Source organism: Pseudophryne corroboree, chromosome 1 (genome assembly GCF_028390025.1).
Source record: "Pseudophryne corroboree isolate aPseCor3 chromosome 1, aPseCor3.hap2, whole genome shotgun sequence".
NCBI lineage: Eukaryota > Metazoa > Chordata > Amphibia > Anura > Myobatrachidae > Pseudophryne > Pseudophryne corroboree.
The window spans coordinates 1,066,551,700-1,066,566,242 of NC_086444.1; the positions used below are offsets into that span (position 1 = coordinate 1,066,551,700).

The following is a 14,543-nucleotide window of genomic DNA, read 5'->3' on the forward strand; positions in this document are numbered from 1 at the left end:
GCCCACATGTACTTGCTGGTGATCACTTATATGTGGGGATCGGTGGTACGTCCTCCTCTTCCCATGCGCCCTCCCGGTTCCCGTATGGCAGAACGCAGAGGCTAAGCACATTCTGGAGCCGGCTCTGGCACTGCCCGCGCTGTTTATTAGCAACACACAGCGTGCTCTGCTGCAGCTGGTGGTGGCAGCGGCATGCACAGGCAGAAGAGGTTGTATGCGCCATGCTCTCTCATGTTTGGGGGGAGCGAGCTGCCCCCCCTTGCCCCCCCCCCCCCCATTCCGACGCCCCTGCTTGTACTACAACTCACATCATTTACCTCTTAAGTTGCCCATGTAAGTTACATTATGTGGGGAAATCTGTCAGGACTCTGAGGGAAAGAATGGCGCTCCACCGTTCAGCAATTAAGCAGGCACTGTCAGGCAAGGACTCAGAGCAGCCGGTGGCTAGGCACTTTGCCTTGGTTAAACATTCTTTGGGGGATCTTCGCCATCTTATCATTGATCACGTCCCCAAACATATCAGAGGAGGCGACAGGGACGAGAGACTCTTGCAGTTAGAAGCTAGGTGGATCTTTGAGCTTAACACCATCAGCCCGAAGGGGCTTAATGAAAAAATGAGCTGGAACATCTTTAAATAGTACTTTTTACAGTTATATAATCATTGGTTTATGTGGTGTTAGAGATGGTAGCTGGGTGCAGTGTAATCAGTCCAATGTTCACAAGTTGTCTATACTTAGGCATATAGAGAATTTATATAGGAATGTAAGATCCCTTTAGTTAAAAGACTCATATGGGTGCACATTAACGGACCGTCCCCCAGCATAATCTGATTAGTTACAAGCCCCGTTCACCCTCTGGTTAAGTAATTCCCTTCCAAATCGGATGCATTCCCCAGCAATCATCTCAATATTGGCATATTAGATTATCCATCATGTTTTCTTTCTTTATTTGGTGCTGGGTGTCTGTAATTTGTTCTCACTCTTGTTACACAGCGCCGCAGCCCGGCCGTCCAGCGTCAGGAGTTGCCATGACGACCAGACGCGATTTGGTGACGTCACTAACAGAGAGACGGAAGAGACACCGGGACACGCACGGCCGGGCGGACGCTATGCACTTGGCGGGGTTTCTTTGGTATTTTAGGTACGTATTTTGGTTTGTCACATCACTGTTCACCTTGACAAAGGGGGCGTAAGCACCCCGAAACGTTGGTTATACCAGTGTGAAATACACTTTCGATGTCTACAGCCTCTGAGTGCCGCTTCTTCTTTGTTACATACACCATTCGTTTTTGAGGGCACCGGAGCAGACTTTTACATTAAGGAGGGAGTGCCGGTCCACAACGTCTCTCTCTTTCTCTCTCTCATATATATATATATATATATATATATATATATATATATATATATATATACACACACACATACATACATACATACATACATACACACACACACACAATGCCAACACGGCATAGAGCCTAAAGTTCCAAATTAACAACATGATAAATATATATATATATATATATATATATATATACACACATACACACACATACATACATACAGTCAGCGTACTTTTTTTCTCTGCAGCTGGCAGGCTGCTTGTGACACATTGAGACATAGGAGAGTGAGAGCTCGCTCCTCCACGCTGCCACTGCTGTTAGGTTTACACACCATTGGACAGCTGAGCTGTCGCTCAGCTGTCCTGTACTTCTGTGAGGCGCCAGCAACGCTGCCTATATGGAGCCGCTGGGAACGCAGTGCCGCAGATCAGAGGTCCGATTTTTGTGTGGGTGGTGGGGGGCCCTTTTAAAGAGGGGGGCCCGGGGTATTTACTCCCTGCCCCCCCCCCCCCCTCTTAATCCGGCTCTGATCCCATATGTTAGTACACATGCGATTAGTGTCAGCGAGATGTGTGGAGGGAATAGGTTGGTATATCCCGGCCAAAACCAAAATGCTCTACTTATACAAAGTGTTAATTAATTATAATTATCATTTTTCAATCACCTAAACAATAATATTCCTGGGGCCATTCTTTCTTTTTCAGTACTGTATATAATCTTTAAGCATTGGGTATGCTATGTCAGCATACCGACACCGGGAACCCGGCTGGATTAAGGGAATAATTGCTATATGAATGGCTGTACTGGTATGTATCTTTACCCCCCTAACCCTGCACACAATACTGTACCCTTACCCCCCTAATCCGGCACACACTACTGTAACCTTACCCCCCTAACCCAGCACATACTACTGTACCCTTACCCTTCTAACCCTGCACACACTACTGTACCCTTATCCCCTTAACCCAGCACATACTACTGTACCCTTACCCTTCTAACCCTGCACACACTACTGTACTCTTACCCCCCTAGCCCTGCACACACTACTGTACCCTTTCCCCCCTAACCCTGCACACACTACTGTACCCTTACCCCCCTAACCCTGCACACACTACTGTACCCTTACCCCCCACATACTACTGTACCCTTACCCTTCTAACCCTGCACACACTACTGTACCCTTTCCCCCCTAACCCTGCACACAATACTGTACCCTTACCCCCCTAATCCGACACGCACTACTGTAACCTTACCCCCCTAACCCAGCACATACTACTGTACCCTTACCCTTCTAACCCTGCACACACTACTGTACCCTTATCCCCTTAACCCAGCACATACTACTGTACCCTTACCCTTCTAACCCTGCACACACTACTGTACTCTTACCCCCCTAGCCCTGCACACACTACTGTACCCTTTCCCCCCTAACCCTGCACACACTACTGTACCCTTACCCCCCTAACCCTGCACACACTACTGTACCCTTACCCCCCTAACCCAGCACATACTACTGTACCCTTACCCTTCTAACCCTGCACACACTACTGTACCCTTTCCCCCCTAACCCTGCACACAATACTGTACCCTTACCCCCCTAATCCGACACACACTACTGTAACCTTACCCCCCTAACCCAGCACATACTACTGTACCCTTACCCTTCTAACCCTGCACACACTACTGTACCCTTATCCCCTTAACCCAGCACATACTACTGTACCCTTACCCTTCTAACCCTGCACACACTACTGTACCCTTACCCCCCTAATCCTGCACACACTACTGTAACCTTACCCCCCTAACCCAGCACACACTACTGTACCCTTACCCCCCTAACCCTGCACACACTACTGTATCCTTACCCCCCTAACCCCGCACACACTACTGTATCCTTACCCCCCTAACCCCGCACACACTACAGTATCCTTACCCCCCTAACCCCGCACACACTACTGTATCCTTACCCCCCTAACCCCGCACACACTACTGTACCCTTACCCCCCTAACCCGGCACACACTACTGTACCCTTACCCGCCTATCCCGGGACACACTAATGTACCCTTACCCGCCTAACCCGGGACACACTATTGTACCCTTACCACCCTAACCATGCACACACTACTGTACCCTTACCCCCCTAACCCTGCACACACTACTGTACCCTTACCCCATAACCCTGCACACACTACTGTACCCTTACCCCCTAACCCTGCACACACTACTGTACCCTTACCCCCCTAACCCGGCACACACTACTGTACCCTTACCCACCTAACCCGGCACACACTACTGTACCCTTACCCACCTAACCCGGCACACAATACTGTACCCTTACCCCACCTAACCCGGCACACACAACTGTACCCTTACCCCCCTAACCCGGTACACACTACTGTACCCTTACCCCCCTAACATGGCACACACTACTGTACCCTTACCCACCTAACCCGGCACACACTACTGTACCCTTACCCACCTAACCCGGCACACACTGCTGTACCCATACCCCCCTAACCCGGCACACACTACTGTAACCTTACCCCCCTAAACCTGCACACACTATTGTACCCTTACCCCCCTAACCCGGCACACACTACTGTACCCTTACCTCCCTAACCCTGCACACACTACTGTACCCTTACCCCCCTTTCCCCCCTAATCCGGCATACACTACTGTACGCTTACCCACCTAACCCGGCACACACTACTGTACCCTTTCTCCCTTAACCCTGCACACACTACTGTACCCTTACCTCCCTAACCCTGCACACACTACGGTACCCTTACCTCCCTAACCCTGCACACACTACTGTACCCTTACCCCCCTTTCCCCCCTAATCCGGCACATACTACTGTACCCTTACCCTTCTAACCCTGCACACACTACTGTACCCTTATCCCCTTAACCCAGCACATACTACTGTACCCTTACCCACCTAACCCGGCACACACAACTGTACCCTTACCCCCCTAACCCGGCACACACTACTGTACCCTTACCCCCCTAACATGGCACACACTACTGTACCCTTACCCACCTAACCCGGCACACACTACTGTACCCTTACCCACCTAACCCGGCACACACTGCTGTACCCATACCCCCCTAACCCGGCACACACTACTGTAACCTTACCCCCCTAAACCTGCACACACTATTGTACCCTTACCCCCCTAACCCGGCACACACTACTGTACCCTTACCTCCCTAACCCTGCACACACTACTGTACCCTTACCCCCCTTTCCCCCCTAATCCGGCATACACTACTGTACGCTTACCCACCTAACCCGGCACACACTACTGTACCCTTTCTCCCTTAACCCTGCACACACTACTGTACCCTTACCTCCCTAACCCTGCACACACTACGGTACCCTTACCCCCCTTTCCCCCCTAATCCGGCACATACTACTGTACCCTTACCCTTCTAACCCTGCACACACTACTGTACCCTTATCCCCTTAACCCAGCACATACTACTGTACCCTTACCCTTCTAACCCTGCACACACTACTGTACCCTTACCCACCTAACCCGGCACACACTACTGTACCCTTACCCCCCTAACCCGGCACACACTACTGTACCCTTACCCACCTAACCCTGCAGACAATACTGTACCCTTACCCTACCTAACCCGGCACAGGGGTGTGGCCACTGAAAATGGCCCACAGTGCTAGTTACATTGCCCCACAGTGCCAGATACAATGCCCCACAGTGCCAGATACATTGCCCCACAGTGCCAGATACATTGCCCCACTCGGTGCCAGATACATTGCCCCACTCGGTGCCAGATACATTGCCCCACTCGGTGCCAGATACATTGCCCCACTCGGTGCCAGATACATTGCCCCACTCGGTGCCAGATACATTGCCCCACTCGGTGCCAGATACATTGCCCCACTCGGTGCCAGTTACATGCCCCACTCAGTGCCAGTTACATGCCCCACAGTGCCAGATACATGCCCCACAGTGCCAGATACATGCCCCACAGTGCCAGATACATGCCCCACAGTGCCAGGCCCCACTCAGTGCCAGTTACATGCCCCATTTGGTGCCAGTTACATGCCCCACAGTGCCAGTTACATGCCCCACAGTGCCAGATACATGCCCCACAGTGCCAGATACATGCCCCACAGTGCCAGTTATATGCCCCACAGTGCCAGGCCCCACTCAGTGCCAGTTACATGCTTCACTGTGCCAGTTACATTGCCCCACAGTGCCGGATACATGCCCCACAGTGCCAGATACATTGCCCCACAGTGCCAGTTACATGCCCCATAGTGCCAGTTACATTGCCCCACAGTGCCAGATACATTGCCCCACAGTGCCAGATACATTGCCCCACAGTGCCAGTTACATTGCCCCACAGTGCCAGTTACATGCCCCACAGTGCCAGTTATATGCCCCACAGTGCCAGGCCCCACAGTGCCAGATACATTGCCCCACAGTGCCAGTTACATTGCCCCACAGTGCCAGTTACATTGCCCCACAGTGCCAGTTACATGCCCCACAGTGCCAGTTACATTGCCCCACAGTGCCAGATACATGCCCCACAGTGCCAGGCCCCACTCAATGCCAGTTACATGCCTCACTGTGCCTGATCGCTAGGGTGCGTTTTTTGCATCCCTGAGATCAGGTAGTCGCCACCTACAGGGGGAGGGGGAAAGCGCTGTGCAGGGGTGCGATCGCATGTGCAGGAGAGCTGCTGAAACAGAAGTTTGTGCAGTCTCTGCACAGCCCAGATTTACTCTTCCAGTGCGATGATCGGGGCCGGAGCTGACGTAAGAAACCCTCCCTTCAAACGCCTGGTCCCTCCTGCGTTTCTCAGGACACTCTTTAAAAACGGTCAGTTGCCACCCACAAGCAGCCTCTTCGTGTCAGTCACCTTGCGATCGCACGTGCGATCGATTTTCTCGCACATCCCGTCGCTGCCTGACAATCCCTGTCCCTGCGGACCGACGCGTCTGCGCATTGCGGTGCATACCCATGCGCAGGCTGTACGAAAACGCAGCCTAGCGATCAGGTCTGAATTAGGCCCTAAGCGCCCAATTCAACATCATTAGCAGAACTGCGGAAATCGCTATTCGGCGAATAGCTATTTCTCGCAAAACTCCAACTTATGCTGAATCAGGGCCTTATACAGAGTTGTTAGCATACCAAAAATTTTTAACAATTGGGCAAAACCATGTGCACTGCAGGTGGGGCAGATATAACATGTGCAGAGAGTTAGATTTGGGTGGGTTATATTGTTTCTGTGCAGGGTAATTACTGGCTGCTTTATTTTGACACTGCAATGTAGAGCTCAGTTTGAACATACCCCACCCAAATCAAGGTGGGTACACACTAGGCGCTGTGCTCCATAAGCGACATCGCCTAGTCAGTAGCGGCTCTTGCTTTTTGCCTGGGGTGCCGCCACCCTGAGGACACCGCCGTGGCAAGAGCCGCTACTAATCCTCCCTCCCCGCTCCCCGGCTCCCGGCTGCAGCGAGCGCCGTGTGCTCCCGCTGCAGCCGGCGTCACTGACTGAAGCTAGAGGTCAAAGTTGACCCCTAGTGTCAGTGCGGCGCTGCTATGGGAGAGACATCATGACGTCTCTCCCATAGAGAGGAGCCGGCGCCCGGAGACAGCAGCAGCGGCAACAGCGGTCCGGAAGCAGGAGCGAGGCTGGTAAGTATTGCTTTTTTTCCTTTAGGCTTTGAAAGCATCGCTACTACTGGGGACACATACAGGGGGCACAGCTACAAGGGGCACAACTGCATAGGGCACAGCTACAGAGGGCACATACTGGGGGCACTGCTACAGGGGGAACAGCTACTGGGGGCACATACGGGGAGCACAGCTACTGGGGGCAGATCTACAGGGGGCACATACTGGGGGCACTGCTACAGGGGGAACAGCTACTGGGGGCAAATCAACTGGGGGCACAGCTACTGGGGACACTACTACAGGGGGCACTGCTATAGTAGGCACTATTACAAGGGGCACAGCTACTGGGGGCAGATCTACAGGGGGCACATGCTGGGGGCACTGCTACAGGGGGCAAATCAACTGGGGGCACAGCTACAAGGTGCACTGCTACAGAAGGCACAGCTACAGGGGGACCAGCTATTGGGGGCAAATTAACTGGGGGCACAACTACTGGGGGCACAGCTACTGGGGGCAAATCTACAGGGGGGCACAGCTACAGGGGGCAGATCCACTGGGGGCACAACTACTTGGGGCAAATCTGGGGGCACAGCTACTGGTGGCATAACTGTGGCCACGACCCTCCCCTATGAAGCCATGCCCCTATTTTTCTCAAACTAACTGTTTTGCGGGGAGGGGGGGGCGCCAGTGGAAACTTTTGCACTGGGCGCTGCAAGGTGTAGAACCGGCCATGCGCCTAGTGTATTCAACATCCAACAGGAGATGTGGACGCAACTGACAGCACAACAGGCAGAGGATAGAACAGATGGGAAAAGACAACGGGCCGGTAACAGGTTTTACCGCTGTGTTACTGCTTATACATACCACCCTTATACTGGACAATAGAAAAGTAAGTTTATAATTACCAAAAGTTTTCAGAATCTTGATTTGGATCTTAAATTGTAAGCATACGCTACACCCCTGTGGATTCTACTGTCTATATGATTAACCTCTCTGTATCCCCAAGTGATTAGGAGTCATCGTACTTATATATAGGGCAGTAGCGAGCCTTGTTGGGCCCAGGCATATCTCCCAACATCTAAGGTAGTGGAAGCAGGACCGCGTCCGATTTTGAAAGGGGTGTGGCCTATGGAAAGGAGGCATGGCTTTGTGAGTGCCGCTATCGCAAGCCACGCCCAGTTTTTGTCACTGAGGGGGCATGTCCAGCGTTCTGTGAGCTGCTGGCATGCCCCCTCTTTCTCTGTCTCCAGTCTATTCACCACTGCACTGCTAAGTAGGGCAGCGAGTGCGCACACACACACATACACAAACAACCAGGGCCCTCTTAACAGCAGTGTAGGCCCCTGGACACAGCAATGCACTGGGCCCCATATCCATCCACAAGCGGTAGGGGTGGGGGGTGCTATCAATGGCAGCTTTGATGTCCCGCGGGCGGTAGGTGTTGTTCTATCTTCCGCTCAGCATGTAGGACTTGGAGCAGTAATTTCTGCTAATTACTCCTTGACTGCACAGTTGGGGCAGGAGGGAGAACACTAAACTGTAGAAGGGGGCATTGGGCTGAATGAAGAAGCCCTGGTACATGACTTCCAGGGTGGTAGGGGGTGTTTAATATGTAGGGGAGGGGTGGATAGTAGAGTGGGTTTAATATTTATCATTTTCCGGTGGGAGGGCAGCTTGCTTGACTGCAGATATCTCAAGTTCCTGAAAATATATTTCTTAGCTTTGAATGGGATAAAAAACTAGAGAGTCTCACCTTTAAGAAGGTTCTGGGGACTTGGGGATCAGAATTCAGGAACCAGAGCAATTTACCAATGAAAATCTAAAACTGCATATTAGGCGTGTGGAGCTGGAGCAGGGACCAGCTGCTTGAAGTCTGATATCTCTGGTTCTGAGCACAGTAGAGACAAGGAGCCAGTGTCCACCAAAAACGGAGAGTCGCAGCTTTTGGAATATACCCTCAGAAAAACGTCACACAGAACCTGAGATATCTGGCTGGGAAGAGCAATTAACAGGCTTGGATGAGGACCACTGCTTTCAAGTCGGATATCTCCAGTTCCCCAGGGCCGATTTTCAAAAATCTGGTACCCCTGGAAAGAGGGGACCCTCAGCTATCAGCCTATGGCCCTTATACTCCTGGGGCCCTTGGGCAAGAGCCCACTGAGCCCATACGAAAAGACGGCCCTGCACATAACCCCCACCCCCCGCGGAACACTGCAGCCTGCGGGTAGGACAGCGGGACAGTCCTATAAAAATGTGACTGTCCCACGAAAATTGGGACAGTTGGGAGGAATGCCCAGGTACTTTTCAGGAGGTGTGGCCATGCACCCTTTGAATAAAATACAGAAAAAAAAATATTTTAAGTGCCTCCCTGTTCACAATGCAGCCCTGCACACAGCAGCGTATGCAGGGCTGAGGAGAAGAGCTACAATTGCTGCTGCTAGGGAGGTGGTGGGCCCTGGGGGTTAGGGCCTGGGCCCCTCGATCAGACCTGGGCCTAGGTAATTTGTACCCTCCCCCCTCTCTCGGCGCCTCTGCTTATATATTCTGACTATGTCCTGTTCACTGAAAAACAGTTTCCTATACAGGTTGGTATCGAGACCCCGGCGTCGGCATTGTGATTGATGTCGGTATTCCAACTGCCGGCACCCTGAACGCTGGTATGGTGACTGCATCCCTACTACACAATGACCCATGGACTTAAAACACACATGCACCGATATGCATTATAGGCTTACCATACTATCCCTTTAACCTGGGACTGTCGTGGATTACACAGGTTCTGTGGCTGATTAAACCACATAAAATGCAGGCTTAAAGTCAGCCAGCCACAGAACCTGTGTAATTCATTAGTGTCCTGGTTTAAAGGGAGAGTATGGTAAACCTATGCATATATATACAAACGGCTTTAGATAATTATCTATCCATTTAACTTATACAATGAATGACCTGGCTTGGCCAGTTTGTACAACTATGGGAATTGTGATGAAACTCAGCTACAATCGGGAATGAAGGCACAGTCTAACATTTACCCCTTCCGGTCCCCAGCTCAGATTACCAGCGTCATCCAGCAGTGGGTAGGCCCAGCATTATCTCCTGTCTATATACACAGGCTGCAGCATGCTCCTATAAACATTACACGCACAGAGCTGGGGTTTGTGTATACACATAAAGCTCCCTTTCTCTCCAAACTTCTACTACATTGGCCCAGCAAGAGACATGGCTACCGGAGCAGGGCAAGCACCAGGACAGGAACCAAACCCTGCTGAGCCGCCGAAATCTATAGTAAGTTGTTATTTACAGTACTTTATTATTAAAGGGAAAGGGGAGATGAAGGGCTGCAAAGTGCTGCATTTACATGTCACACATCTGCACTGGCAGGCAGGTTGGATATGAAATCCCAGCGGACGGTCACATATGCCTGCCTGCTCCAGTCTTCACCTATGTTTGGGACAACTTGTGACCCTTTTATCCCTAAGAATAAAATGTGATGCTGCCATATTTACCAACGATTGCTCCCTGTAGCTAACACCTGAAGAAGGGGGTAACCCACTGTACTACACATTGGGGGTAATTCCAAGTTGATCGCAGCAGGACATTTTTTAGCAGTTGGGCAAAACCATGTGCACTGCAGGGGAGGCAGATATAACATGTGCAGAGAGAGTTAGATTTGGGTGTGGTGTGTTCAATCTGCAATCTAAATTGCAGTGTAAAAATAAAGCAGCCAGTATTTACCCTGCACAAAAACAAAATAACCCACCCAAATCTAACTCTCTCTGCAAATGTTATATCTGCCTCCCCTGCAGTGCACGTGGTTTTGCCCAACTGCTAAAAAATGTCCTGCTGCGATCAGCTTGGAATTACCCCCATTGTGCCCAGATAGCATTGGAAATGCAATTTGATAAATGCCCCCTTAATGTATGATTGCCGTCGTGATAAAAACAGCTTTCTCATCAACTAATTAGACAACACAGGTGACTGAGATCATAAATGTAGTGGGCAGTCCAGGAGGAGAGCATTTTGTGTGTGGAAGAAGGGGTCATGTTGGTTTATCTGTTTAAAACCAGGAGTGGCCAACCAGTCGCAGTCTAATAGTCCACTTTTCATGGTACCTCTCGTACCGATGGGGTAGAGCCCTTTCAACCTAACTCTCTGCATGTAACATCTGCCCCACCTGCAGTGCAGCATTGTTTTGCCCAATTGCTTACTTTTTTACTTTTATATAACTCTGAATAACCCCCTCAATTTATTAAACTGGGATAAGCACAGTTTGAGGAAAAAACATACTTAGGATATCGTAATGTATACTCATATGATGTGGCGACTCCGGTATTTATTCTTCACATGTTCAGAGCCAATTATCAGTACAGCAGTGATTTCAAATAATTTCTCTTCTTGAATCTGCTGTTCTTAGGCCCTCATTCCGAGTTGTTCGCTCGCTAGCTGCTTTTAGCAGCATTGCACACGCTAAGCCGCCGCCCTCTGGGAGTGTATCTTAGCATAGCAGAATTGCGAATGAAAGATTTGCAAAATTGCGAATAGACATTTCTTAGCAGTTTCTGAGTAGCTCGACACTTACTCTGCCACTGCGATCAGTTCAGTCAGTTTCGTTCCTGGTTTGACGTCACAAACACACCCAGCGTTCGCCCAGGCACTCCCCCGTTTCTCCAGCCACTCCCGCGTTTTTCCCATAAACTGCAGCGTTTTTTCACACACACCCACAAAACGGCCAGTCTCCACCCAGAAACACCCACTTCCTGTCAATCACACTCCGATCACCAGAACGAACAAAATTCCTTGTAATGCAGTGAGTAAAATACCTAACTTTTGAGTAAAATAACTAAGCGCATGCGCTCTGCGAACATTGCACATGCGCAGTAAGCGACTAATCGCAATAGAGCGAAATTCGGCAATGAGCGAACAACTCGGAATGAGGGCCTTAGTTCACACATGAGGTCTTGTCTATTCTGCACATGAGCAAGATGACATTAGCAAAGAAGAAATGGCTGGAGGAGTTTGCGGTTACACTGACTGCAGCTGGTAAAATTAAAGAGCAGGAGAAATGGTTTTTCAAACTACTGTACCTCTGCAGAGGGTGTAAACCATGTAATAATATTGATAAATGGTTGCAATACTTGATTCTGTATCACAAAGATGTGCTGCAATACAGTACAGTATGTTAATTACCACAGTTAAAAGAACAATTATCTATCTTATGGTATACACATACATTGAAAATATAGTATTATTTAAAATACCTTGGTGATAAAAAAAAAAAAAACATTTTAAATGTGCTGCAGTTTTTGACTAAGTAAGATTTTTGTTAAGTCTTAACTCTATCCTCATGTGCCTGTTATAAACCCATAATACATATTTATAGGGGTGGCCAATGTCAATAATGGTTCTCCACCATCTAGGTCTGTCAGGCAGTGTTTGTTTGTTTTTTCTTCTCGACACTGGTGGCATGGAGCTTAGCCCTGCTCCCCAGCGGGCTGCTATGCTGTGCCTCGAGTCCTTCCCTGAATGGACCAGCCTGACATTGCCCACAGCTGTAACCACCATCGATGGGTGCAACTGCAAACAATTGATTGGTCCCTATCTATGCTTTCATGCCATCTATGTTAACACACCAATGACCATCTCTAACTCTTCACATGGCCATCAGACATGGCATTCCCACACATGCCCCTTAGAATAGGGCCATCTTATCATATAGGTACACTGGGCAGCTGCCAAAAGCCCCACGATTTTAGGGGCCTTCAAGTGGGGGAGGGGGGTGGGGGGTGGTTGGGACCTATGGAACTTCATTTGGAAGGCAGATAGAATGCTGTCCAGCCCCTCTGATTGTGAATTACACAGTTAAAGTGGCCTGGCAGCAAAAAACGGCTTTTAGACAAATTGGTTAAGAACTGTGAATTAGCCAGCACTTCCTAATGTGCCCTACGCATTTGGCGATGTTTCCGATTTGGACGATGTTCGTTTTCAATGATTAACGACCATCATCCAAATTGGCTTGCTATGCTAAACGAGGGAAAATCAATGATGAACATCTGCAGGGACACGCATCGTTCATCGTTGTTGTATACACAGTGAGCGATATGAACAATTTATCGTTCATTACTGAACGAGATCGTTCATATCGCTCATACATATTACCAAAGTGTGTAGCGCCCATTAAATGCTACGGTAGTCCTCATGGATCCTGTGCTGCTGTGCTCCAATACAGGGACTACAATAGCTACAATTAAATCCTTGGTGATGGATGGAAATTGGTAACATATCCATTACATCTCAATGGACCATTCACCTCATTCTGTATAGTACTGTAAAATATGCACCTTTCTCAAGCAGAATTTGGTTTCAAAACTTCCGTGCAAGGTGTCCCTCATCAATTTTGTTCTGTCTGGAATCCAAACCCCAACGTAGAGCAGAATTGAGCATCGTTTTATTGGCTCTACTGCTAGACTGTACATCACACAGACGGCTGTGGAACGGTGGAACAGAGAGCGGAACCCTGCAGGTCTCTTTAGAGAAATGATCTGTAAAAGAGAAGCTATGAGGTTCTGCTGTCTCTGGATGACTAGTTTTTCTGGTCTCTTTTCTGTCAGCAGCCTGGACCTGGCTAATCATTGTACAGCCTGTTACAATTACAACCTTTCTCCCACTTCTGTTACATGTGTGGGTGTGTTAAACCCTTTGTTATGAGATTCTGTGTGCACAACTGCTGGTTATTGTCAACAGACACCTGGAAATATTATTTCAGAAGGAATAAGCTTTGTATTGCTGCACCTAGATGTGGAACGTGGGTGTGGCTATCCTCCCTATCTCTGTAAAGCTGGGTACACACGGAAAGACCAAAAGATTGAAAGACTGAAAGATAAAATCTTTCACTTTCAGCTCCCTGCTCCTGACTCAACGATCTAGAGTGTGCACATGGAAAGATCTAGAGTGTGCACATGGAAAGATCTAGAGTGTGCACATGGAAAGATCTAGCCAAATCTATCAATCTTTCAAAGATCTTGCCTAGATGGTATTTGGCTCCAAATTTAAATATTTTCTTAGTGACTAGATGACATCATCTAGCCAAAATCGTTCATCGTTCATACTCACTGTGCAGACAGTGAACGATCTAGTGACGATATTGTCGTTTACCCGCAGGAGCGCGCCTAGTGAACGATCTGGCCTGTACACATGGAACGATATTATTGTTCAACGACCTATCTAGCCAACTATTTTGGCTAATCATCCCGTGTGTACCCAGCTTAAGATGCAAGGTACTGTACAAAGGCCATATAAAATATATAACACAGATGTGGTCGTAGCTCCTGAAATTCATCTGTCAGTTGCCCAAAATGTCTGACTGCTATTCACCTATACAATACGCATGTAGTATACATTCAGAAATGTTTGTAGGTGTATGTGTGTATTAAAATTTCTGATAACATCAGAAGATCTAATAAGTTTAATGGGGATGCGGTCGGGATACCAGCAGTTGAAAGAACAACGGGAATTCCTACACTACTTGGAATGCCGGTACCAGCATCCTGA

At 49.2% G+C, this 14,543-nt stretch overlaps 1 protein-coding gene across 1 annotated transcript in view; it reads left to right on the forward strand.

Annotated features, from left to right (window-relative positions):
- The first annotated feature begins 9,629 nt into the window (after positions 1–9,629).
- The window catches only part of LOC134925931 (OCIA domain-containing protein 2-like), a 30,014-nt gene continuing 25,100 nt past the window's right edge, over positions 9,630–14,543 (forward strand). The window contains exon 1 of the mRNA XM_063920952.1: positions 9,630–10,280. Coding sequence (XP_063777022.1) covers positions 10,215–10,280 — 66 coding nt within the window. The 5' untranslated portion in view covers positions 9,630–10,214. The remainder of the gene's footprint in view (positions 10,281–14,543) is intronic.